The sequence below is a fragment of the Plecotus auritus genome (genome assembly GCF_963455305.1).
Source record: "Plecotus auritus genome assembly, chromosome: 14".
NCBI classification, from domain to species: domain Eukaryota; kingdom Metazoa; phylum Chordata; class Mammalia; order Chiroptera; family Vespertilionidae; genus Plecotus; species Plecotus auritus.
This window is the reverse complement of record NC_137780.1, coordinates 5669745-5692895: the sequence shown is the minus strand read 5'-3', so window position 1 is coordinate 5692895 and position 23151 is coordinate 5669745. Positions and strand designations below refer to the sequence as shown.

General features: G+C 49.1%; 1 protein-coding gene across 2 annotated transcripts in view; it reads right to left on the bottom strand.

Annotated features, from left to right (window-relative positions):
- MTR (5-methyltetrahydrofolate-homocysteine methyltransferase) overlaps window positions 1–23151 on the bottom strand; it is a 48444-nt gene continuing 25293 nt past the window's right edge. For both annotated transcript variants that reach the window (XM_080651121.1, XM_080651122.1), the window contains 18 exons: window positions 19804–19983; window positions 18799–18915; window positions 18378–18518; window positions 17674–17763; window positions 16476–16628; window positions 15738–15845; window positions 15215–15315; window positions 12499–12566; window positions 11822–11942; window positions 9266–9347; window positions 8296–8394; window positions 7458–7533; window positions 5862–6017; window positions 5112–5308; window positions 2539–2739; window positions 1620–1812; window positions 1382–1494; window positions 1–949 (listed from right to left, as the gene is read on the bottom strand). In XM_080651121.1, the coding sequence (XP_080507247.1) occupies window positions 863–949; window positions 1382–1494; window positions 1620–1812; window positions 2539–2739; window positions 5112–5308; window positions 5862–6017; window positions 7458–7533; window positions 8296–8394; window positions 9266–9347; window positions 11822–11942; window positions 12499–12566; window positions 15215–15315; window positions 15738–15845; window positions 16476–16628; window positions 17674–17763; window positions 18378–18518; window positions 18799–18915; window positions 19804–19983 (2283 nt within the window). In that variant the 3' untranslated portion in view covers window positions 1–862. The remainder of the gene's footprint in view (window positions 950–1381; window positions 1495–1619; window positions 1813–2538; window positions 2740–5111; window positions 5309–5861; window positions 6018–7457; window positions 7534–8295; window positions 8395–9265; window positions 9348–11821; window positions 11943–12498; window positions 12567–15214; window positions 15316–15737; window positions 15846–16475; window positions 16629–17673; window positions 17764–18377; window positions 18519–18798; window positions 18916–19803; window positions 19984–23151) is intronic.

The window sequence follows — 23151 nt, the reverse complement described above, 5'->3', positions numbered from 1 at the left end:
CTATCTTGTCTTTCAAATGACTGATCTGATCATCCACTTCATCCAGCCTACTTTCACTTCCTTCCAGTGTATTCTTGTTATCAGATATGATATTCTTCATTTCCAACTTGTTCTTATTCATGATTTCTATATCCTTTCTCATGCTGGTGTAGTTTCCACTACACACAGCTTCTGAAAACAACTAAGAGAGATGTTAACTGCCCTAACAGCCCTCTCTCTTCCCACCTTTTTTTACCTTAGGGCTAAGAAACATGGAATCATGAGTGGACAAAATGCTAAGAGAGCATGACTGTATTTGACCACACGAATACAAACAGCTGGAGTCTTTCTGACAAGCCAGCAGTTACGGAGTGCCTTTGCCAAAGGGATGTCTGCCATCCTTTAAATAAGCCTTTGGAAGATGAAAGAGCAGTTATCCTTTCTTCCCTGTCAGAGTCTACTGTGGCAGCCACTGGGTTAAAACGCCCCACCGCTCACAGTGCCATTTTGCCACAGGGTGATGTGCTCTATTCAACGGAGTCCCAGCCTTGTTTCCGAGAGAAAAAACACCACCAAGTGTCCTCCGAGGTCCCAGGTAAAAATGAAAACAGCCGGCTGACTTGCTGCGAAATGCACAGGCTCCCATCTCCAGCTCATCCCCGAGCACACGCCCCCGGGTGCTGCTGTCCGAAGGTCACACACAGCAGCTTGTTCCCAGGCATCAGGGGAGACGCTGCTCCTCTAGGGTTCACCGAACTACGGGACACAAAGCCGCGCAGATGTCGCCCATGTGTGTGGCCCTGTGTGCTGCGGTTTCCTTAAGGGACTCTGGACTATATTCTCTTGAGGATCATCAAGTACAGAAAAGGTAAAACACAGCAAGTCAGTCTGTGTCATATCCCAAAATGGGTCCAAGCCATTTCTCGACCTCGACCACAGACATGTTCTTCCTCAGAGCATAATCCTCAACCTGCGAAAGGTAAAAAGCAGCTTCTTAGACCAAAATAATACGACTTTTTGAACTGAGGTTCCCACAGGATCTGCCCAGAAACATTAAGTACCTTCTATTTCATGTCTTATTAGCTGAGTTAAATGGAGAGGAATAGTTGTCTATTCACTAAGTTGTCTAAGCTATGGGCAGGAAACAACATGTAGTAAATATTTAAATCTTAGAAGCTGGCTGGGGGCTGAGCGTGTGCATGCATGTATGTGTGCACACACATGTGAGTGTGCATGTAAATGAGAGGGCCAGAATCAGGACCTTAACTGAGGTAAATGTCTTTATCCTTTCCTTCACATTTTATTCTCATTTATATGTGAAATACAATAGATTCTATAGTTCACTTAAAATAAGACAGGGACCCACCCCGGGAAGCCACGTATCAGGGAACAGCTAGCTTACCTGATCCTTGGAAATCTTCCCCACGGCAAAATATTTGGACTTCAAATTGGAAAAGTAGAGGCCGGACACGGCTGAAGCAGGCGCCATTGCCAATGACTCGGTTAACCGAATGCCTGCAGAGAGCAACACAGGAGACATGCTCATACGCTCGGTGCCCAGCACAGGCCTGGCAGCGGGGCGGCATGTGGATAGAAGTGCATCCACTGAATAGAAGCAGGCACCACTTCCTGGCACGTACCTGTGCACTGCTCAATGTCGGCCAGTTTCCACATGGTGAGCTTCTCGGTGTGGTCGGGCTGGCTGGGGTAGCCAGGCGCCGGGCGGATGCCCCCATAGCGCAGCCTTCGCAGGTCGGCGACATCCAGCTGCTCGCCGCCACAGTAGGCCCACAGCTCTCTGCGCACCCTCTCGTGGAGCTCCTCCGCAAAGGCCTGGCACCCAGAACAAGGGGCGGTCAGGCAGAGGCGAGAGCCCGGGCATCAGTGTGCCTGCTCCCCTCCATCAACGCCAGGCGGGCGGCGCCCTTGCCTGGACCAGCCAGGGGAGACCCTGCAAGAGGGCACAGCTGGATTCTCAACCCCTTTGTAGTGTCATTAGTTGCTCTGCTGGCTCAGTTTTGGCCTCAAATTGGACACTGAAGTTCCACAGTTAATGATCCAAGGATTCTAAGCTCTTTAATGTCAACATTTTCCTGAAGGCTCTTCTACAGCGCACTGGGGCCAGAAAGAAAAGCTGGGACCATTCCAGCTGCTCATTTCTCCACTACTGGCCTCAGGAAACGGGGAGGGACCCCCCCCCAGAGCTCAGCTCACTCACTGCATGCAGAGGAGGACCCCAGAGGGGATCCCAGGATTAGAACTGGAGTTCTGAACAAGAGTCTGGTTTTAATTTTTCAGGCTCCTCAGGAAGTCACGTCACAACAGAAAACGGAGACGTGAGAACTAAGACAATCAAGTCGAGGTTCTCAGGGTGACTCCAGCCGTAGCACCATCGAAGGGTCCCTCTGCCCAGAAGGTGATGTGGGAGAACAGTGAGAGACCACACGGTTTAAAGCTGTGTGCTGTCAGAGCCAGTCTGCCTGGCCCCCGGGATGCCTCCTCCCTGGTGCTTTCTCGGGCCCCCACCCTGCCTCTGTCCTCAGGGCATGGCTGCCCTACCTCCGCCAGCCGGTCTCCCAGCGCCTTGATCATGATGCTGCTGTAGTCGTCACCCTGCTCCTCGTAGGCGCGGCTCAGCTCCTCCACCCCGAAGCAGGCGACAGCGAACAGGCCCAGGTAGTCCCGGAGGCCCGAGTGCAGCGGCGCGATGAAGTCCGCAAGGCAGAAGTACGGGTCTGTGCTGGCGGAGTCCTTCTCTGCCTGAAATCCGGGGGGAAGGGGGGCATGAGCAGGGACGTGGCACCACACAGCCGACAGCAATACAGGTAATAATACAGGTTTGAACAGGGGTGTCCATTTTGTGCACTTACACCGCAGCACTTAGAAGAGTGCATGACATTCCATACAAATTTGTGGACTGAACAAGTGAAATGAGATTTTTAAACTACGACATGGCATACACAGTCAAGAAACCAGTTCATCTGCTCATTTACAAACTAACCGCACGTTCACTGAGGCCACCAGCACTGTGCTAGGACCTGGAACCTAAACATTCATTCAAGATAGAAATTCCCCCCAAAGCGTTTTCTATTCACCATCAACATTAAACCCATATGTAAGCCTCGACTTCTGCATCAACAGCGGGCTACCCAGCTGCCAGCCAGCAGCACAGGCATGGCGGCCCACGGGTGGTGGTTCAGGAGACAGCTGAGGGGGCCCTGGACTGGCCCGAAACCAGAACTCGGCAGGATCTGCTTCTTCCCTTGATTCCAATTAAAATGTGGCCCTCTCCCCAGGCCAGGTGCCTCTCCCATTTTCCATTTTCAGCTGATGACTGACTCTTCCCTGCCATTAAGCTGACAAGTAAGACCTTAAACATATTTCACCAGCAGTAATTTTGCTGAGACCATGAACACCTAATAACGAATACTTACTGAGTAATGCTTACGCTATGCCAGGCACTGCTCCTGATGCTTTAGGTCAGTGGTCGGCAAACTGCGGCCACGGTTTGCCGCTCTGTTGACTAATGAGTTTGCCGACCACTGCTTTAGGTGAATGAACTAATCGAATCCTCTCAACAACCTTCTGAAGGAAGTGAGGCTATCAGCTCTACTTCCCGACGAGAAACCTGAGGTGGACAAGCCTGAGCCACTAGCTCAGGGTCAGAGAGCGGCAGCCTGCAGGGTACGCCCGTGACCACCACGTGGCACTAGGACTGGTCAATCAATGGATGAGTGGTCGACCCAGCAGCTGAGGAGCTATGTGCTCGCTGGTTCCGGAAACAAGCAGTCTCCCTGCCTGTGGGCGAGACACTGCAGGACCCGGAGATGCCAGGAGCCAGGGCAGCTCCACAGGGAGGAGCTGCTCGCCAGCTGAGCTGCCATCAGCTGCTCTGCGCTCACGATGCCAGGGGAGACAGAGCTTCCGGCCTAAGGAGCACAGGGCGCAGAGCCCCCGCACGGCCGCGGGGACGGCAGCAGAGCCGCTCAGAACAGACTCCCGAGCAGGACCCGCTGCGGCAGAACCTCTCCAGTGCTGGGGGAAAGCAGCCTGAAACACCCACCTGAGTGGGTGACAAGGACACTGAGCCATCACAGACTGGACACAAAGGGTTCGGGTCTGAAAGCAGATCAGAGGACACGGGACCTGCAGGATGCAACACGGGGCCAGGAGGTTTGTGACCTTAGTGACCCTGGGAAAGGAAAGTCGCCAGTTCCCCAGAGCAGACCCTATCTACATCCAGGGTGTCTGGCCTGAGTGCAATAGTCACGTGGCCGCCCATTTCCCTTGTCATGTGCTGTTTAATGTCCTCAGCTAAGAATCTCTACAGATGCTGTTAGAGTAAAAATACCTGTCACTATGAGTTATGGTGTGGTTATGATTAAAAGCAACACTATCACTTCTAAATGACTGAAATGGTAGCAAAACTTTGCAAGACTAATTTACTGCAGCCCTTTGTTAATAACTCTGGTGAGCTCTGGTTCCAATTCTTGATTAAGACGACGATTTTTTTATAGCAGCTCAAGGGACGTGCATATCATATCTGCATTGTGCAAGGTGGGGACATGTGAGGGAGGCCGTGTGGCACTGGGCCTGCTCTCCCGACGCCGACAGAAGCTGGGGCTGTGACGGAACAGCCGGGGGGTGAGGACAGGCTGGGCTCCCCTCCAAGCTGTGGACTCAGCACAATGTCCACCTCCTTCCTGTCCTCTGCGGCACACACACAGCGCCCCTAAACAAGGCTGCGTGGAAATGAAACAAGACGGTCCCTCAAAGCCCTGTGAGCATCTGGCCCCTGTACACATTCAGCCAAGGCTGGTCCCGGCTGTCTCCCCTGAAAGAGAAGCCACCAGCCCACTTTAATAACACGCATGTACACAGGTGATGTGTGACCACCCAGGCCGGTGCGGGGCTTCTCCTCTACCCCGAGACTCCGGCAGCCCCGCCCTCAGTGTGAGAGGCCCCGCCTTCTCTCCACGTCCTCACAGAAGCCTCGGGCTAGGCCTGTGACTGGTCACCTGGGAGGAGCAGGGTCAGGCTACATCTACCTAAAGCTCAGACGTAATTCTTATTTACGTTTTTCGCTTACACCGAAGAGGAGACAGCCCGTGGCAGCCCACCCGCTCCCATACCTGCTGCCTCAGTCCATAAAAGGTGGCGATGGGCTGCGCGGCCCGGGGCTCCGAGCCTGGGGGGTACAGGTGGATGTCGTCCAGCACGCTCTGCGCGGGCCAGAACCCCATCACGCCCCGGGCCTGCAGCTTCTTCTCCCCAATCAGAACTCTCAGCATGTTCTGGGCATCATCATAGAGCCTTCTGGCCTCTTCACCTAGGAGGAGAGCATCGTAAGAACTCAAAGATGCGAACGGCCAGCAGTGCTTCCTTTAAAGCCACTCCCCTCTCCTGTCATTTTCTCACACCTCTTTCCCCTCAAATACTTTCTCAGTGTTTGTCATCAGCAAAACTCAGGGTGAGGCCGCGACGGTTCGTGGTTCCTGCTAAATGCAGCTCCCAATCTATCTCCCCAGCTCACACCGCTTACATTTTTCCACTTGATGAAGGCAAGGCGCCAAACCTGTGGCTCGCCAAAGCAGTCTGTCACACCGAGTGGCACAAAGCAGGCAAACCCTCCCGGCGCCGATGCGCACGTGCACGTACGACGCCACTGACCCACAGGGCCTCTGGGGATGTGGAACCCCCTTAAGTGGGACCCTTTTCTTCAGTGCTTCCTCCTGTCCCCAGGCCCAGCCTCAGTAATTCCCACTTAACCTTCAAGAATCAGCTCACACACCACCTCCTCCAGGAAGCCTGCCCTGCCTCCCAGGCTGAGGTCTGTCTCGCTTGCTTGTGTCAGAGAAGGAAGGAGGAAGCACCGCACAAACCTACAGTCTTGTCGTCAAATATCTTGGGGAAGCCGCGGTTCGGGTACTTGCCCCGGAGCTGCCACACGTCAAAGAAAGGCTTCCAGTCGATGTAGCCCACCAACGCCTGCAGGTCGTAGTCCTCAAAGACCCGCGTGCCGAGAAACGTGGGCTCCACTGCAGGAGAGGAGAGGAGAGCCGACGTCAGCAGGAACGCGGGCCTGGCTGGGCCCCCGCGCAGCGCACCTCACCCGCCCTGCTGGCTCCCGCGCTCCGCCTCTCTTCGATCACCACAGTCATTTCACAGAGGGGACTTCACATTGCCACGGAGAGGGAGTCATTCTGCAGCGAATCTTTAATAAAACCATTCTCCCACCCTGGCTGGTTTGGCTCAGTGGATAGAGCGTTGGCCTGTGGACTGAAGGGTCCCAGGTTCGATTCCAGGTCAAGGGCACATGCCTGGGTTGCGGGCTCAATCCCCAGTAGGGGACGTGCTGGAGGCAGCCCATCAATGATTCTCATCATTGATTTTTCTCTCTCTCTCCCCCTCTCTCTGAAATCAATAAAGAAATATTAAAAAAAAAAACAAAAAAAAAAACACCATTCTCCCATGTAGCCAACTGACTACATCACCCTTGGAATCTTCCCTCAACCCTCCCACCCCCACTCCACCCAAGAAAAAAAGAAAGACTTGGGTTAATCTTCCACGTGTACAAATGAGGACAATACTAAACTAAAGGTCGCTGTGGAAAGACATAAATATAAAGTTTAAAGACATGAAACAACAAATCTCTATCACCTACGGCTACAGACACACACAGTCACAGTCTAGGGCAGGGGTGGGCAAACTTTTTGACTCGAGGGGCACAATGGGTTCTTAAACTGGACCGGAGGGCCGGAACAAAAGCATGGATGGAGTGTTTGTGTGAACTAATATAAATTCAAAGTAAAGGAGCGGAGGGGAGAGCAAGAGAACCGGATAGAACAGCCAGATCCGGCCCGCGGGCCGTAGTTTGCCCAAGGCTGGTCTAGGGGAATGCATGCAGCCGAGGCATCCAATTCAGGATCCTGCAGGGGCCGGGGTGGGGGGGGCCGGGGTGGGGGGGCAGGGAACCACCGCTACATGGTACTGTCTTGTTTTCAACATGGGCAGTAAGCTACTTAAGTGGCAGTGGGTACATAAGAACATGCCAAGATACTGTTCTTACGCCCCGAGTCTAAAACGCATCACCCGTGAAATCACTGAAGGCTTCAGAGAGGGCTTCCCTCCCCAGCACCGGGAGGAGCTGGGCTTAGCAGACAGCAGAGACTGAATCCTCCTGCCTCCCCACTATGACCCCACACTCCGGTCCTCAGATGGACGTGGGCAGAGACCAGCACACCCACTGCAGAGCTGTGTCCGGGACCCGGAGCGGCTGCGGTCCCTCTCGGGACAGTGCCTGCTTCTCTGCACGTGGAACTGTGTGCTTTTCTTTCCAATCGTCACGGTCCCTCACCATCATCATTAGACACAATCAGGAATCTCCAGCTGCCTGTCTGACTCTGTAGCCAAGTCAATGCAAGCAGCCCTTCAGCCCCGTTCCTACCGCGGCCCCCTCTGCTCAACACCAAACGGACCTGGGGGAGGCTCCGCCAGCCAGTCAATATGGAAGCTGTGCTTTCTAGCTTGACTCAAGGTTAAGTATCTTCTCTCCTATGAGAAAAAAGGACTCATTTAGTCAGACTCTTAGATTTATAGCTGCCACCACAAAAGTATGTCCAAGGAAGCTCGTCGGCAGGGACGGGAATAGTCGTGCGTGGAACCAGGGAGATGCCACAGTGTTCCCGTCCCATCGCCATTTCTCCCACCGGTTCCTCAGGAAACAGGATCTGTGGCGTGTGCCCAGCACCGCTTCAGTTCCCGCTCCCCTGCTGGCTCTGAGCTCATGTTTTATTCATTCCCGTCACTCGGGTCTGAGCACAGCACCTGATACCTAATGCAATACGTACTACCCAATACGTGTGTGGAGGAGTGAAGAAAATTAATTTTAATATAACCACAAATTATTAGAAACTCAGACACAGAACCCTGATCTCAACTAGGAAACAGGACTTCTCTAAAATGTTCCTAAACCTTTACCCTCCACGAAACAGTAAAGTCACATTGAAAACTGTAGGATCGCCCTGACCGGTTTGGCTCAGTGGATAGAGCGTCGGCCTGCGGACTGAAGGGTCCTGGGTTCGATTCCGATCAAGGGCATGTACCTGGGTTGCAGGCACATCCCCAGTGGGAGGTGTGCAGGAGGCAGCTGATCGATGTTTCTCTCTCATCGATGTTTCTAACTCTCTATCCTCTCCCTTTCCTCTCTGTAAGAAATCAATAAAATATATTAAAAAAAAAAAAAAAAAAAAAAAAAAGAAAACTGTAGGATCGTTTTATCACCCAAACCAGCTACCCCCTGCTTTTGTCACTCACCTTGAGGGACTCATAGTGGTCCTGTCTAATATCCTCATACTCTTCTGTGATCTCCTCAAAGTACTCATCTTTCAGATTCTCATCCAAGAGCTGAGAACACTGAAAACGCAAGATGCAAGTCAGTAAAAGGCACAGAGCAGCACAAGCCGTTAAAACAGGCAACACTGGCTGGTTCTGGTGACACCTCCACCAGGAAGCCTTCCCGTGTTGACACCATTTCCTCTCCCTTCACCAACTGTGCTAATTCCTGCCTAGCTGTGCACTAAAGGGTTAACTCAGTAGGCCTGGAAGGTTCCGATCTTGCACAATCGTTTTTCTTTCTTTGCATAAGGGTCAGCTGGCCTGTTCCAGGTTAAATGTTTTTAAAAAATATCTATTTTTATTGATTTTTAGAGGAAGGGAGAAGGAGAAAGTGAAACGTCGATATGAGAGGGAAACGTCAATCAGCTGCCTCCTGCACACCCCCCACCAGGAATTGAGCTCACAACCCGGGCATGTACCCTGACTGGGAATCGAACCAGCAACCTGCCAGTGCCCAGATGCCACCCAACTAGCTGAGCCACAATGGCCAGGGCAATAACTAAATGTTTTCTGAACTGGAAACAGGTCATTTAAAAAAATTCCACATTCCTTTCGCTCTGGCATGGAGTTCAGAGAGTGTACACTGTGTCTGAAAATAATTCTACATGGCTGGGTTCTCTCTCCCTGGGGTGGTGTCCAGGTCAAGGGTGTCCTGGTCCCACCATTCCTGTCACTCAGCCAGCCCTCCCGCTGCAAGTTCAGGATGGGGACTTTGAAAGCCCAGGGCACGCTCACCGCACCTTTCCAGCAACGCACACAGTGACAGTGACACCATCAGAAGCCATGAGCTCTCTTCCACATCTTTAGTGGAGTTGGACAAAAATCAATAGGTGTTGGGTGACAGCCCTGACGCTCAGCGCTCTCTGTCCTCTCCTCACGACACACTCACCACCACCACGCTCTTGGACGCGTCCAGGACGTGGATCACGGGCGCGCTGTACCTCGGTGCGATTTTCACCGCCGTGTGGGTTCTGGAGAGAGAGGTCAGGAGAAAAACATACCCACTAGTGCTGACTCCCTAACCCACTCTTGTTCAGGACCGTTGCGTTTCCACAGTGCTTTCCAGGGAAACGTCAAATTTCCCTTGTAAAACAGAATGACTTGCTCCCCACCCTAAGATGGGAAAAGGGGGGGCGGGGGTCTGTTGTTCCAGGCTATAAAGAAGTCTGTCCTCAAGCCCCTGCCAGCAGGTCCAGGACGAGTCTGGGACCTCGCACTCGTAGCAGCCTGTCTGAACGAAGTTGAGTGTCTTCCTCCAAATAAGGTGGGGTACAGCCAGGGCCCCCGAGAACCAGACACGAGGCAGGACCACTCTCTGCGGCTGTGCCCTGTCCCTGGGAGACACCGCCAGGCCCTGGCCCACCCTCACCGTGGACTTGCAGGAAGGAATCTCAGGCCCTAAGTCAATGCAACACAACACACAGAGACGCAAAAGCAACAAAAACATTTCGTGACCTTGGCTCAGTCCCAAATCCCTACTGCCAAACTTGGAAATGTTAGTACTGAGGAGGAAACACCCTGGAATCCTTAAAACTGCCCCATTACCTACAGTGCAAATCACACTGCCCTGATGGCTGAATGTTTAAGCGACGGCCCAGGCTACAGGTCTGCTGGTCCAACTAATACCTAACACAGTGAAGGGCGAGGCTGGCTGTGCTGCTTCTGAACGCTTTTTAAAACACCTCTTTCATCTGGTGGCTCATCTGGTAAAAGGTAGAAAAGAATGGATGACTTGGAAATGTTCCAGTTTGCACCAGCAGCAATGGGGTTTCCTCATCTTGAACTTGAGTGTGGTGTCCGACCATAAGAAGTGGTCCTTGTTTTGAAACCAGCATCACATTTATGTAACTCGCAATGCATTTCACTACATCTGCTCACTTCGTTGTTCATCCTATTTCACACCTGTGGTTTTAAAAGGTATTTCATCCTGACAGTAATCTATAAGTTCCGCTACCATCCTCTTTACTAAGCTAAGAAATACTCACAGCACAATCATTAGTGACCCGAGACCAGGCTCCCTGAAACCCCAGTCACAGCGGTCAGTCACATCCCTTCCCCTGGTCCTGGAGGGTAAATTCTTGGTGGAAAAACAAACCTGTTTCTAATGTGAGCAGCAACAGCCACGCCACTGAGTCCTCAAGCATGTAAAGCAATGACTGGATAAAAGACATGTAACACTCAGATGCCTCCCACACGTGGGTGGGCCGCATCCAGTCAGTGAGAGGCTCTAAGAGAAGACAGTGAGGAGCCCGAGGAAGGACACCCACCCCCAGATGCCTGTGGACCTGGCTCTGCCACAGCAGCTCTGTCTGGTCTTAGCCGCCCACCCTCCCTGAAGATTTCACCCCCGGCAGCTCCCAAATCTCATGAGTCAATTCCTAAAACCCATGGCTCTCCCTCTGTGGGTCTGTGTGTATCCTCTGGAGAACCCCGAGTAACACAAATGGCTTAACATACAGTTGTTGAAGGAACTGTGCAAAAAGAATTCTAGAGTTTCTCTGACCAGACCTCTAGTGTATTTCTTAAATATATTTTTATTGATTTCAGAGAGGAGGGGAAAGGGAGAGAAAGGTAGAAACATCCATGATGAGAGAGAATCATGGATCAGCTGCCTCCTTCACACCCCTTACTGGGGATCGAGCCTGCAACCCGGGCATGTGTCCTGACCAGGAATTAAACCGTGACCTCCTGGTTCATAGGTCGACGCTCAACCAGAGCCACGCTGGCTGGACTCTAGTGTATTTTTGTATCAGAAAAATAAACTGAATTCTTTATGGGATTGTCAAGTTCAATGCTCCACTGGGCATTATTCCCTGACAAAGTGACTGTATGGGGCATAATGAAAAGTCTCACACATAATTAACACATTTCTCACCAAATGTGATTATGACCCCAGGTAAAATCTGACGAACTGAATGATGATCATGTGACCAAATCTGAACCTTCTCCTCTTTAAGTTGTTTAACCCAAAGCTTGCCCCTTTCAAAAACAACTTCCCAAAGTGAGTCTTTGGTTCATTCTCGCTTTGTCTCTACTGTCACGGGTTGGGAGTTTCATCAAGGGAACCTGGAGTTACTCAGACTCCGGCTTCAAGACAGGGAGTGGCCGAAGTTCAAGCCACGTCTTTGGGCCGAAACACAGCTTCTCCACTGAGTTTGATTTCGAGAGGAGTAAGTGCTCATTATAAATCTCAGGAACTGAATGGCAGGTGAGAGGGTTAAGGAAAAAAATGCAAAGGAAGGCAAAGGGCGGGGATCACAAAGGCTTCTCAGATGCGTGCTCTTGTCCGAGGGAAGGCCGAAAAGTGCACGTGCTTACACGTGAGGAGACTGTGTACTAACAACAAGCACAGGAAAAAGCAACTCAGGTCTTGCCACTGTCCTCAGACACTGTCCTCCTGAGGATGGGAAGTGAATGAAGCACAGAGCTCCTGAGCAGGACTTACCTCGAAGTGGTGGCCCCTCCAATCAACAACGGGATCTTTATAGCTAATCTCTCCATCTCCTTGGCAACAAATATCATTTCGTCCAGGGAAGGAGTGATGAGTCCTGACAGGCCAATTATATCTGTTATTTTAAAAAAGGAAAAAAGTACAAATTAGAAAGCGATGACAGAAAAGGAGGAAAAGGAGGAAGACTCATCTAAAAAACTTGGGTAATAAAGACTATAAGAAGTAATATGGATTCCCAATTTCTAATTCTAAGACATCTTTTCTAACTGGGGGCCTCACTTTATTGTTTGCTTTTGGTAGTAAATATGGTTTGTCGCTTAAAGTTGCAATAATGTACTTTTGGTGAGCCGGGCACTAGAATACACTGTTAGTTATGAAGTCCCAGACTTGAACATGTCACAGTGTGTGAAGAAACATAAACACTGCACACGGAGCAAAGTCTAACACACCGTTCTCTTCTAAGAGGCTGTCTCATTCCCCTCTTCAGGGCTACACGGGGTTTCCTTTCCCTGTTCACCTTCTCAACCCATCATACGTGGCACTGAGAGTGGCCCCCACGGAGGAGCCGTCACGTCACTATCTGAATGCTCCCCTAGCCCCCACTCTTGCAGGTCAAACTAGTCCCTGAGAGACAGACACGAAAGGAAATGCCCCGTTTGGTTGCACTGTACCTGCTTTGTGGTCAAGAGCCGCTTTCAGTATCTTATCACAGGGAGTCATGACCCCCAAGTCAATGACTCTGATGTGCAGAAATGGGACGTGAGAAAGTGAAAGAGAATGTGTTAGCGACAAGGCTGAAATGAACATTGTTATTCAGCCATCAAATACTGCTCTGATGTAAACTGGAGTCACTAAATACTGACAACCACAAGTTCAACTACCATGTAAATGAGAAATATAATAATTAAAGCAGGCAGAGCAGGATCAAAACCATAAAAATAAAAAGGATAAAATAAAAAGGATGAAAGAAAAAAATCAACAAAAGACAGAAAAATCAATTCTAGAAAAGCTCAATATAAATATGAAGTGGTAAACAAAGGTTAGTAGTCATAGATTCCAGGTGGATACATCCTTAGATCTAGTCACATTCTCAAACTGCATTGAGCTGAAAGCAATCGTTTAAACAGAGCCCCTTCACAGTGGAGCCGGGTCTGCCAGCACACAGGCGCTGCCTTGCATGACTCAGTCCTCAAATCTTGGGAAAGTTAAACGGGCAAAATAACCTCTGGACTGGGCCTAAGCAACGTTGTTTCCCAAAGAACTGTTTGCAAGTGTAACAGAAAAGCAGACATTATGACTACTGGACTAATGCTTACTGAGCCGAAAATTAAAAACATTGTTTAGAATCATGGTCACTGTGTTACCTGCGCCAACAGAAATGTCTTCCTTCTATGGATGTAAGCGTTCCCCTTCCCTTTCTCATAAACGCCCTTTGTGTTTGTCTCCAAAGCAGAACATTATTAGCTGAACTAATGATTCCCAAGTAGCTATTCTTTTTGTCTCAATAAGCGCTTGTTGCTTCTCATTTTGAAAGGCTTTTTTACTATTAGGTGAACGACATCACAGGCTCTATTGCATCATCCCCATGAAAAATATGCTTTCTGTCTAGACAGCACTATTGCCTTTAGCCCTCTTTACATTTTTCCCCCACAAAGAAAAAATTTTAGGCATTTCATGAGATCCACTGCATCAGGGGCAAAGAACTAGGAACAAGAAAGGTGCATGAGGACTTGGTACTGGGTGGTTAGCTGGACTCCCTCACTAGCTGGGTGATTCACCCAGGCACCCAGCCTAGGCCACTGATGCTCAGAAGCACACCTGACTACATGAGGCACATCTCCAGGGCTGACACCAGGTCCACTAGCCGACACCACAAAATCAAACGCCCCAATGCCAGGAGGCCATTGCCTAAGGCAGGAGACCCAAAGGGGTGTTAGACCTGACAGAAAAGTTTGCACATTCACTGTTTGGTAAAAGAAACAAAGTTTCACAGCAGATGTTTCTCCTGGTTAGACCTGCTAGCAGAGGACTTCAGTGCAGGAGACCCAGGAGCTGGGTGTGCTGGAGGGAAGCCCGGGTCTAATAGGCAGTGCTCACAACTGCTGGGCCCTGGAGGAATGCCACAGCCTGCCCTGGCCCTTAAAATACCTCTACTGCAGGAAAAACATTCCTAGCTACTTATTCACTTTTCAAAGCAAAAAGTGATAAACACAGGACAAGGATAGCTCAAGAATGCTATACGAAGTTTACCGACAAGTCACCTTTCCAACAGTTCTTGTCCCGTTACCACAGTTGAGTATGTGCCTGGCCATTTAGCCTGATAAACAGTAAACTCCTAGAATGGAGTCAAGGCAACAGAATCATTCTGGTGTCTCAAGTACAATGCATGGCACACAGCAGATGACCAGCCTTCCTGAACGCTCCTTGGCTGCATTTAACCAGCCTGAACACAGAGCGGGAGAGGCACGTTGAGAGGACACAGGGGCCTTTAAGGTTAACTGTCCCGACAGCAGAGGAACCCCCAGGGGCAGAGCTGCCGCTGCAGCCAGTCTCTCTCTGTAACTCAGAAGGGCTGTTGGCTGGACGGGGACCAGAGAAGGCATTACTTCGTTACATTAGGCTTCTGAGTATAAAGAACGTGTTAAAAATGGAGCAAAACATGCACTTACTAAAGGTCATCAGCTCTCACAAGGAAAGAGTTTGTGATGCACAGTTAGTCACTATAATGCGAGGTGTCAGAAAGGGATTTTACTTGTATACATTCCCAGCTCTAGATCCATCATTACCAAGAAGCCTGCGTGGTCCTGTCTAAGCAAAGGGAAGGGAATTGTACAGTCAAACCTTCCTATAAAACCCCGCTGAGCCGGTCTTCTCAGCTCTCAGCTCTGAAGTAGGGCAATTCACTGCGAGGGAATGGGAAGTACGCCGCATGCCTCTGGCCACGGTGGGAGCCCAGTGTTCTGGTTACGAGAGCCTCTGTGGCCCTAGATTAATTCTCAGGAAGCCTCTTGGTTGCTGTGACCCTCTTGAATAGTTCTTACTTTTCTTTTTGTTCTTATTGAACATACAACAGGTTTGATCATTATTAACGTATCATTTGAAAAGGTGTGTTCAATGTAGAAAATTTGAAAACACAGCAAAAAGACACTGAAGATAGCCTCTAATATCCACTGCCAGAACCTCCCACCCACTAAAGAATTACCCTGTTAATGCTTTTATTTTTTAACTAGAGACCCAATGCACGAAATTCGTGCAAGGGACTCAGCCCTTACAGGCCTGGCTTCATCCAGAAGGACGTCCGGAAGGTTGTTCAGCTGTCCGGTCTAATTAGCATATTATACTTTTATTATTATAGATGAGAAAGTGATTGAAGGCAGTGGGACTTACCTAAAATTATTGCAGCCGAGAACGACTCCAACTATATTCTTGCCGATGTCATGCACGTCGCCTTTCACGGTGGCCAACACGATGGTGCCTTGGTAAGGATCCTGGAGAGCAAGACAAGCAGCTAAACACGGCTGTGGTCATTTTAGAGCAGACCGCCTAGTTCTCCAGCGCCTGACCAGTGCTGGCATTTTTAAATCCTCACCCAAGGGCATGCTCAGAGAGCCGAAGGGGGAGAGAGAGAGAGAAACATCTATGCGAGAGAGAAACAATTGGCTGCTCTCTGTATGCTCCCCACCTGGGTACCAAACCCGCAACCCAGGTACATGCCCTTGACCAGAAATCAAACCGGCGACCCTTTGGTGCATGGGACACTCCAACCAACGCAGCGGCCTGTCCAGGGCAGAGATCATTTCCCTACTTTACCTCAATGACGAGCACAGCCCAGCCCCCTAGTCCCTACTCCACTCCAGGAAATCTTTGAGGAGTTCCTCGCAGGGACCACAGGCCGGGACAAATGACTTGCCTCTTCTTCGACTGTGCCAGAAAGCACTTGAGCTTCTTTCCTCTCCTTTTCCATGAAGGGAATAAGGTGGCCCACAGCCTTCTTCATGACCCGAGCTGACTTGATAACCTGGGAAGAACACACAGAGTTAGGCATCTTTATGGAACCACCTACACAGTTGCTCTTGGCTGCTTGGGAAATGTTACATGAATTAAGGGTGCATGCTTTGACCTCAGCTCAGCCACACCGGAGCTTTTTGTAGACCCCAAACCCAGACAGCTGAACAACCAGCTGTTTACCGATGTGATTAGTAGCTGCTGAGAGTTCTGGTTTTATTCCAAACATATTTAATGTACATCACTATTTAAAATGGTAATAACTTTTCCAAAATATGCAGCTTAAAAGATGAATTTTGGTTAGTCAAGTAAATTGTGACTATTATTAACTTTACATTCATCTTGGGTTTTATTTTAATCGGGGGGGGGGTAGATGGTTGTTGGGGGTAAGAAGGGGTACAGAAGATCACACATGAAGATGAGAAGCTAATGATTTGCAGATGACCTCTAACCTCCACACCACCCTAACGATGCATTTTTGTTGCCATCACCCCTAAATACATTTAGAGAAACAAATGACCAGATCTCAATGCCCCTGAGCTCTTGTCAAAATTAAAACCTGAGAAACAGATGCAACCACATTTATTAAAAGACAAAGACTTTTTCTTTCAATCGTGAAAATGTCCCCCCATCTTTTGCCAACCTGAGGCAGAAACATTTTTCCGGCTCCAAAGAGATCACCAACAACTTTCATGCCATTCATCAAAGGCCCTTCAATGATATGCAGAGCCCGGGGGTATTTGTCCTGGTTTAACCTGGCTTCCTCAGTATCCTCAATAATATGTTTTTCAATGCCCTGCAAAAAAATAAGGGGGGGGGAGGGGAAATCATACAAAACAGTGACTTAAATATAAACAGCCAACCACAAATTATTTGAGTCATGAAAATGCTCAGAGTACAGGTTTTGCAAATCCTGGCTCCTATCACCAATTCAGGGGATTCATTAAGGCCCCGTTTCCTAAGTCACAGTATCATGTAGTACTTGCCTCACATGGTTATGCCAAGGATTAAATGAGATGCCTACACAGAGTGATGATTAAGGGCTTTTTTGACACTAAGTACTCAGGAAAGTGAGCTATGAGTGAGAGAAGGAGCATTAATAAGTAAAGTTCAAATTAATAATAAAATGTACTTTTTATTGTCGTGGCTTAGCAGATTACACATTAATAAAGAGCTCCCGTGAAATCCGCGCTTCTCTCTGCAAAATTAGGGCTGGGTAGGAAAGACCAGGGGCAGGACCTGTAGGCAAAGTTCAGAGCCAGGGAGCCTCTGCTGACTTGTCCAGCCTTCAGGGTTCGAGCCCCATCCTCCAGCTCCGCCAGCTCAGAGATCCTTGGCTGTGGCTTGCTAGTTCCACAACCTGAAACATGTGAATCTGAAGTTCAAAGTTAAATTCTAGAGTCCCCCAAAAAATAGAACTCTGAAATTCTCCAGACTCACAAATGAGGACACTAAAGCTGGGAGACTGAGAGTCTTGCCTGATATTACAATTACCAGCAAAAGAGCCAGGACTTGCTTTCTGATGGAATGACAGCAACTTGGTCTAGGAGAGCGTTTCTCAGGTGTGGCGGTGCTGACATTTGGGGCTGAATAATTCTTCATCATGCGGGCCTGCGCACTGCAGGATGTTCAGCAGCATGCCTGGCCACTGGATCCAGCAACACCTCCCACCCCAGTTGTGACACCCAAAAATGTCTCTGGACACTGCCAAGTGGGGTGGGGGTTGGGAAGGGGTCTGGGGAGTCTCCTTGGCTGTAGCCCCACCCCTACGACCTCTCAGGCAGGGATGAGGGGCCTCGGCCCTGGAGCTCCCCCTCCTTGCGCGGTGCCCCAGAGCTCACCTTCACAAGGGCATACTCCAGGCGCTCTTCCACGGGGCCGCTCCTCCACTCATCGGTCTGCACGACCTTCTTCCCTCCTGTGCCATGAGTCTTAACGGAAATGAGGACAGAGAGATGGGCACAACAGGTCCTTCCTGAACTATGTGGCAGCAAAAATCTATGTCTTACCCTTCTTTTATGCTAAACAGGTTACCAAACGAGCATGTAGAGATAGTTGGTTTTGTAAATTTTCTAGAATTGCATTGCTTTGGTGTGAGAAAAGTTAATTTCACATTTCAAAATAAATGGAAACAAACATCAGAATACTGAACAGCCTACATGTGGCCTATTTCTCTCCCCTTGCCTCACCACAACGCCTTCTCTAGAGCGCCCTATACAAATCTTCCATGATCCAAAGCTGTGACTAGACCAGGGGTGGGCAAACTTTTTGACTCGAGGGCCACAATGGGTTCTTAAACTGGACCGGAGGGCCGGAACAAAAGCATGGATGGAGTGTTTGTGTGAACTAATATAAATTCAAAGTAAAGGAGTGGAGGGGAGAGCAAGAGAACCGGATAGAACAGCCAGATCTGGCCCGCGGGCCATAGTTTGCCCAAGGCTGAGCTAGATCCTTGCTCCTGTTCTACAAGGAGGGTCTCATAACCATGCCTGAGCCATCAATTCAGACAGGAAAGCCGCCGTCAGAACGCGCTCGCGCTTCCTACCTGGGCGTAACGCAGGAGCTTCTCGGTGGCCTCGGGGTCCTTGTTCCAGATGAGGTCCTCACAGAGCTGCAGGAGATCCTTGTGGATGTCGTCGTACACAGGGAGGTTCCCTGCATTCACGATCGCCATGTCCATGCCAAACTGGGGGCAACACAGAGAACAGTGAGGATTTCGGGGCACCCTCCATCGGGTCAGCACACTTTTTCTGTAAAGGGCCGGACAGGAAATGTTTTAGGCCGTGGTCTCTGTCGCCAGGGCGCAGGCCTGCTGCTGTAGCACAGAAACACACAGACAACGGAGCGCCTGCTGCTTTGCTCCACTAAGACTCTCAGAAACGGGCAGCAGGCTCGGCTGGCCTGCGGGTTTGCGAACCCCTGGCCTGGGTAAAGCTGGCGGTGGAGGGAGCAGGCGCCCTCCCTACCTTGATGGCGTGGTAAAGGAAAACCCCGTGCATGGCTTCTCGGATGGCTTCCATTCCTCGGAAGGAGAAGGACAGGTTGGAAAGACCGCCGCTGATTTTGGCTCCAGGTAACGTTTGCTGGCAAAAATAAAAAAGTGAAAAGATTCCCCCATTTTGCCAAAAACATCAATGACATCCCTTAATCTTTACATAAAAGAGTGGAGAGTAAAAAAAGCACATCGAGTTCAAGGTTGCCATCACACCTTAGAACAAGGCCAGGCGTCTATGTGGAACTGCTGGCTGAAGCACAGACCAGCTCAAGCATTTAGGGAGACAGCTTCCACTGTCTGCTATGACCAACCCTTCCGCTTCCCACATACACTGCAGAGACACGCATGCACCTGTGCCCAAGACACACACAGGGATGCTCACACTGCATGGGGCGCAATGTCCCAAAACTGGAACAAACCAAATGTCTGTCAACAGCGAAACAGTTAACTATGGAACAGTTACACCATGGAATATTATACATTAATACAAATGAACAAAGGACAGCTACAACTACACAGGTGAATCCTTAAAAGGAAGTTGGGTGAGGAAAAAGGCGTAAGAATCTTAGATTCTATTTCTATTAAGCTCAGAAACAGGACAACTCTTTAGACAGTGGATTCTCATTATTTGTGGCGATTATGATCTACCAGTCACCACAAACACTGAATCAGGAAACACTGAAAAGCCTTGCTTGTTCTACTCATGACCTGAATGAGAGCTACTATATGCCTTAGAATTCATTATTATACCCTATTTTTATATATTCTGCAGTAGGTGTTACACTTCAGTTCAAAATAACATAAAAGAAAAATAATAAAGGGCCCTAAATTTCAGAAAACCAATTTACTACCTAAGAGCAAGAATGTCGACATTCCCAGCCAATAAATACATATTCATGAAGTTCAAACGACTCACTGGAGCCGCGTGGTAGATGTGGGCAATGTCCTGTGCAGAAGAGAAATCACCCAGACTCACTTTAATGACTTTGGTTGCATTGATAAAATTAACAGCATACAAGCTGTGTTCTTCCATCCCGGTCCCAATGGTGAGGATGTTAGGATCAAATATGATGTCATTTGGATTAAAGCCCAGTTTTCCCACAAGTAGATGGTAGGCCCGGGTGCACACTTGGATTTTTGTGTCTGTTTCTGTCGCCTGGAAAAAGGAGCAAGAGATTGTAATTTAAACAGAAAATGCCAAGCAGCCTCTAAACATTCCTCAAACGATCTCCGAGGAGGAACTGGTTTCAAGACTGCCTCTCTGCTGTGACTCCTATGAGACGACACACACCCAGGCCAGGGGTCTGGGGCCCGAGAGAAGCTCATGTTCCGCACGTCCCTGCCATAAACTGCCAGTTCTGAGGGAAATCTGGATAAGTCTGTTTCTTACGCACAAAGAATTTAAAATAGACGCCATATGATAAGGAAGGCCCAAGAATAGGAACACTCAGTCATGCCATCTTAGCCAGGAGCGGTGACCTCCCTGTAGCCACTACACAATGTCAGACTTTCCAGAAGTTCAGGGAGGGCCAGAGGAGGAAATGTGAGAATCAACTCCTAGGCTCAGGTCAACTGCCTTCAGCAAAGTAAAAACAAAGGGAAAACTAAGAACTACCGTCTCCAGTTTCCTGGGACTATTTATAACACTCTGGTGCATACCCTAGGACAGTGGTCGGCAAACTCATTAGTCAACAGAGCCGCAGTTTGCCGACCACTGCCCTAGGACATCCCAACATGTTCAACTGAAAAACAGGATCAGTTTATCTAAATTCAATGAAAAGGCTGGTTATGAAATAAAAAATCTAAAACAGCCACTGCTGAAGGAAAATATATTTCAAAGGAAACATAACCCAGTCACAACAACAAAACAATCCCAAATACCTGGGATCTTGAGCTTTCCTATTTAAGGAAAACTATAAACCTTATTGATTAGTAACTGGAAAGACATACATTTCCTGAATTACAAATCTGAATAGTGACAAGACACCAATTCTTTATTATTTTATAAGTTAGGATTAATTAAACTTTAATCAATATCCCAATGGGCTTTTATTTCTCCATAAACTAGAATATGGTTTTTCAAATAATTTTAACATAGGAAAATGTATTGAATATAATGGCTGCATTGTAGAATGATAATGGTTATTCTTTTATGTAATTCACACATATACAAACAAAACATAATACAGTCTATTCTGCTATTATGTGACAATTTTATTTCTAGAAACCTCATCACAAACTCTCACATGAGGCCTGGCCGGTGTGGCCTAGCTGGTTGGAGTGTCGTCCAGTGCACTGAAAGTTTGCAGGTTTGATTCCTGGTCAGGGCACATACCTAGGTTGCAGGTTCCATCCATGGTCAGGGTGCGGATGAGACAATGGATCGATGATTCTCTCTCACATCAATATTTTTCTCTATCTCTCTCTTTCCACCCTCTCCGTTCCCTTCTCTCTAAAGTCAGTAAGAATGTCTGAGGATTTTAAAAAAACACTGTCATCCTATGTAATAAAAGGCTAATATGCAAATTGACCGAACGGTGGAATGACCAGTCGCTATGATGTGCACTGACCACCAGGGGACAGATGCTCAACACAGGAGCTGCCCCCTGGTGGTCAGTGTGCTCCCATAGGGGGAGCACTGCTCAGCCAGAAGCTGGGCTCATGGTTGCCGAGCGCAGCAGCAGTGGTGGGAGTCTCTCCTGCCTCCGTGGTAGCACTAAGGATGCCTGACTGACGGCTTAGGCCTGCTCTCCATGGGGAGCGGGCCTAAGCCGTCAGTCAGACATTTCCCAAGGGCTCCCGGACTGCAAGAGGGTACAGGCCGGGCTGAGGGACCCCGCCCCCGGAGTGCACAAATTTAGTGCACGGGCCTCTAGTATGAAAATAATCACTTCAGTTAGTAAAGGAAAATTGAATCGAGAGACTGAATAGTGATAAAGTTATTCTTCCCACAGAAATTTCAACAATAAAGGTGTTCCTCTGTATTTTGTTATTTAGAGTTAAAATGAAGTTGATCAAAATAACATCAATAAAAAAAACATGGAGATTCTTCCTATTTGCTTTAATCCAGCCCCTCTGTTGTATTTGGCCTTGACTTTGCAGTTTTGTCTGTAACATGAATCACAAATATAAACCAGAGACCCACAGCAGATGCAGAAACAGAGGCAGGTGGGATGCTCTGCCTGCAACAGTGGTTCTCCGTTCATAGGGTGCTTTCTCCCTACCACAGAGGCCTCATCCAAGCAAAGTGAATCACCAGGAGACCTCCATCAACTGAGGGAGGCCTTTACCCCAAAATATCCCTATTGTTGGTTTCTGAACTTTGGCAGGTAAATGAATTTTTTGCTTTGGTCTTTATAACTTTCAAAACCACAATTCTATAATGAGCATAAATGTCTAAAGTCAGAGGCATGATGGGCAAGTTAACATGTTTCCCTACCTTCTTACTTGTGGTCACAGTCCATCTAAATGGGAAAGCTTGTTTTTAGACCCGATGCAGCGCCAGCCGTGCTGACAAAGCACGGGATAACCCAGGACGTGGAAACCTGCCTCAGTCTCCTCCAGGACACTTGACCTTGAACCACGGTAAACAGGACAACAGCTACCCCAGCTGGTGGCTACGAGGACTAAGTGAGATCAACTGCTGGTGGTTTTCGTTCGACCAGAGTTTACCGGACAATCACTTCCAAGGCGTTAGAATTACTGAAGCCCAGTCTCCATACCAAAGGAGATGAAAAGGTCAGAAAAAGGAGCCAGAGGGTGTGCGTGTTTTTAAAAGCACAAGCATTTTTCCCTGGGGGAGAGTTTCTGCTTTACACTCAGGTTAAGCAGGCAGCTCCTCTTAGGGAGCACACGGCATTCCACTCTCCTTCAGCGCGACCTCGCTTCCTACAGCACTGAGGAAACACCAGCCAGACGACCCGCTCCCTGCCTGCCTGCCATCTGTGCTCTCACACCCTGCCTGCCGCCTCCCTGCCTTCCCTCCAGACTGTGAGCAACCTGTCTCCTCTCCACGCATAGACTGATGGCAAGCCTCGACTCACAAGAGCAGGGACCTAGCAAATGCCCCCTTTCTCTATCAGATCAGTCCCATCAGCTTACAAAACCGTCTTGTCACACATCTGTCTTCACACACACATACACACACACCCTCTCAACCTCATGTCCCTCTCTGGTTTCCACCCTATTTCCTCTTCCCCTTACAGCAAAACTCCTCAGAAAAGCCATTCACACCTACTGGCTCCAATTCTCCGATCCTTCCTTGAACCCCCTCCAATTAGGCTTTCATCTCCTTGGAAACAGAACAGCAAGAGCCTTCTCTCCC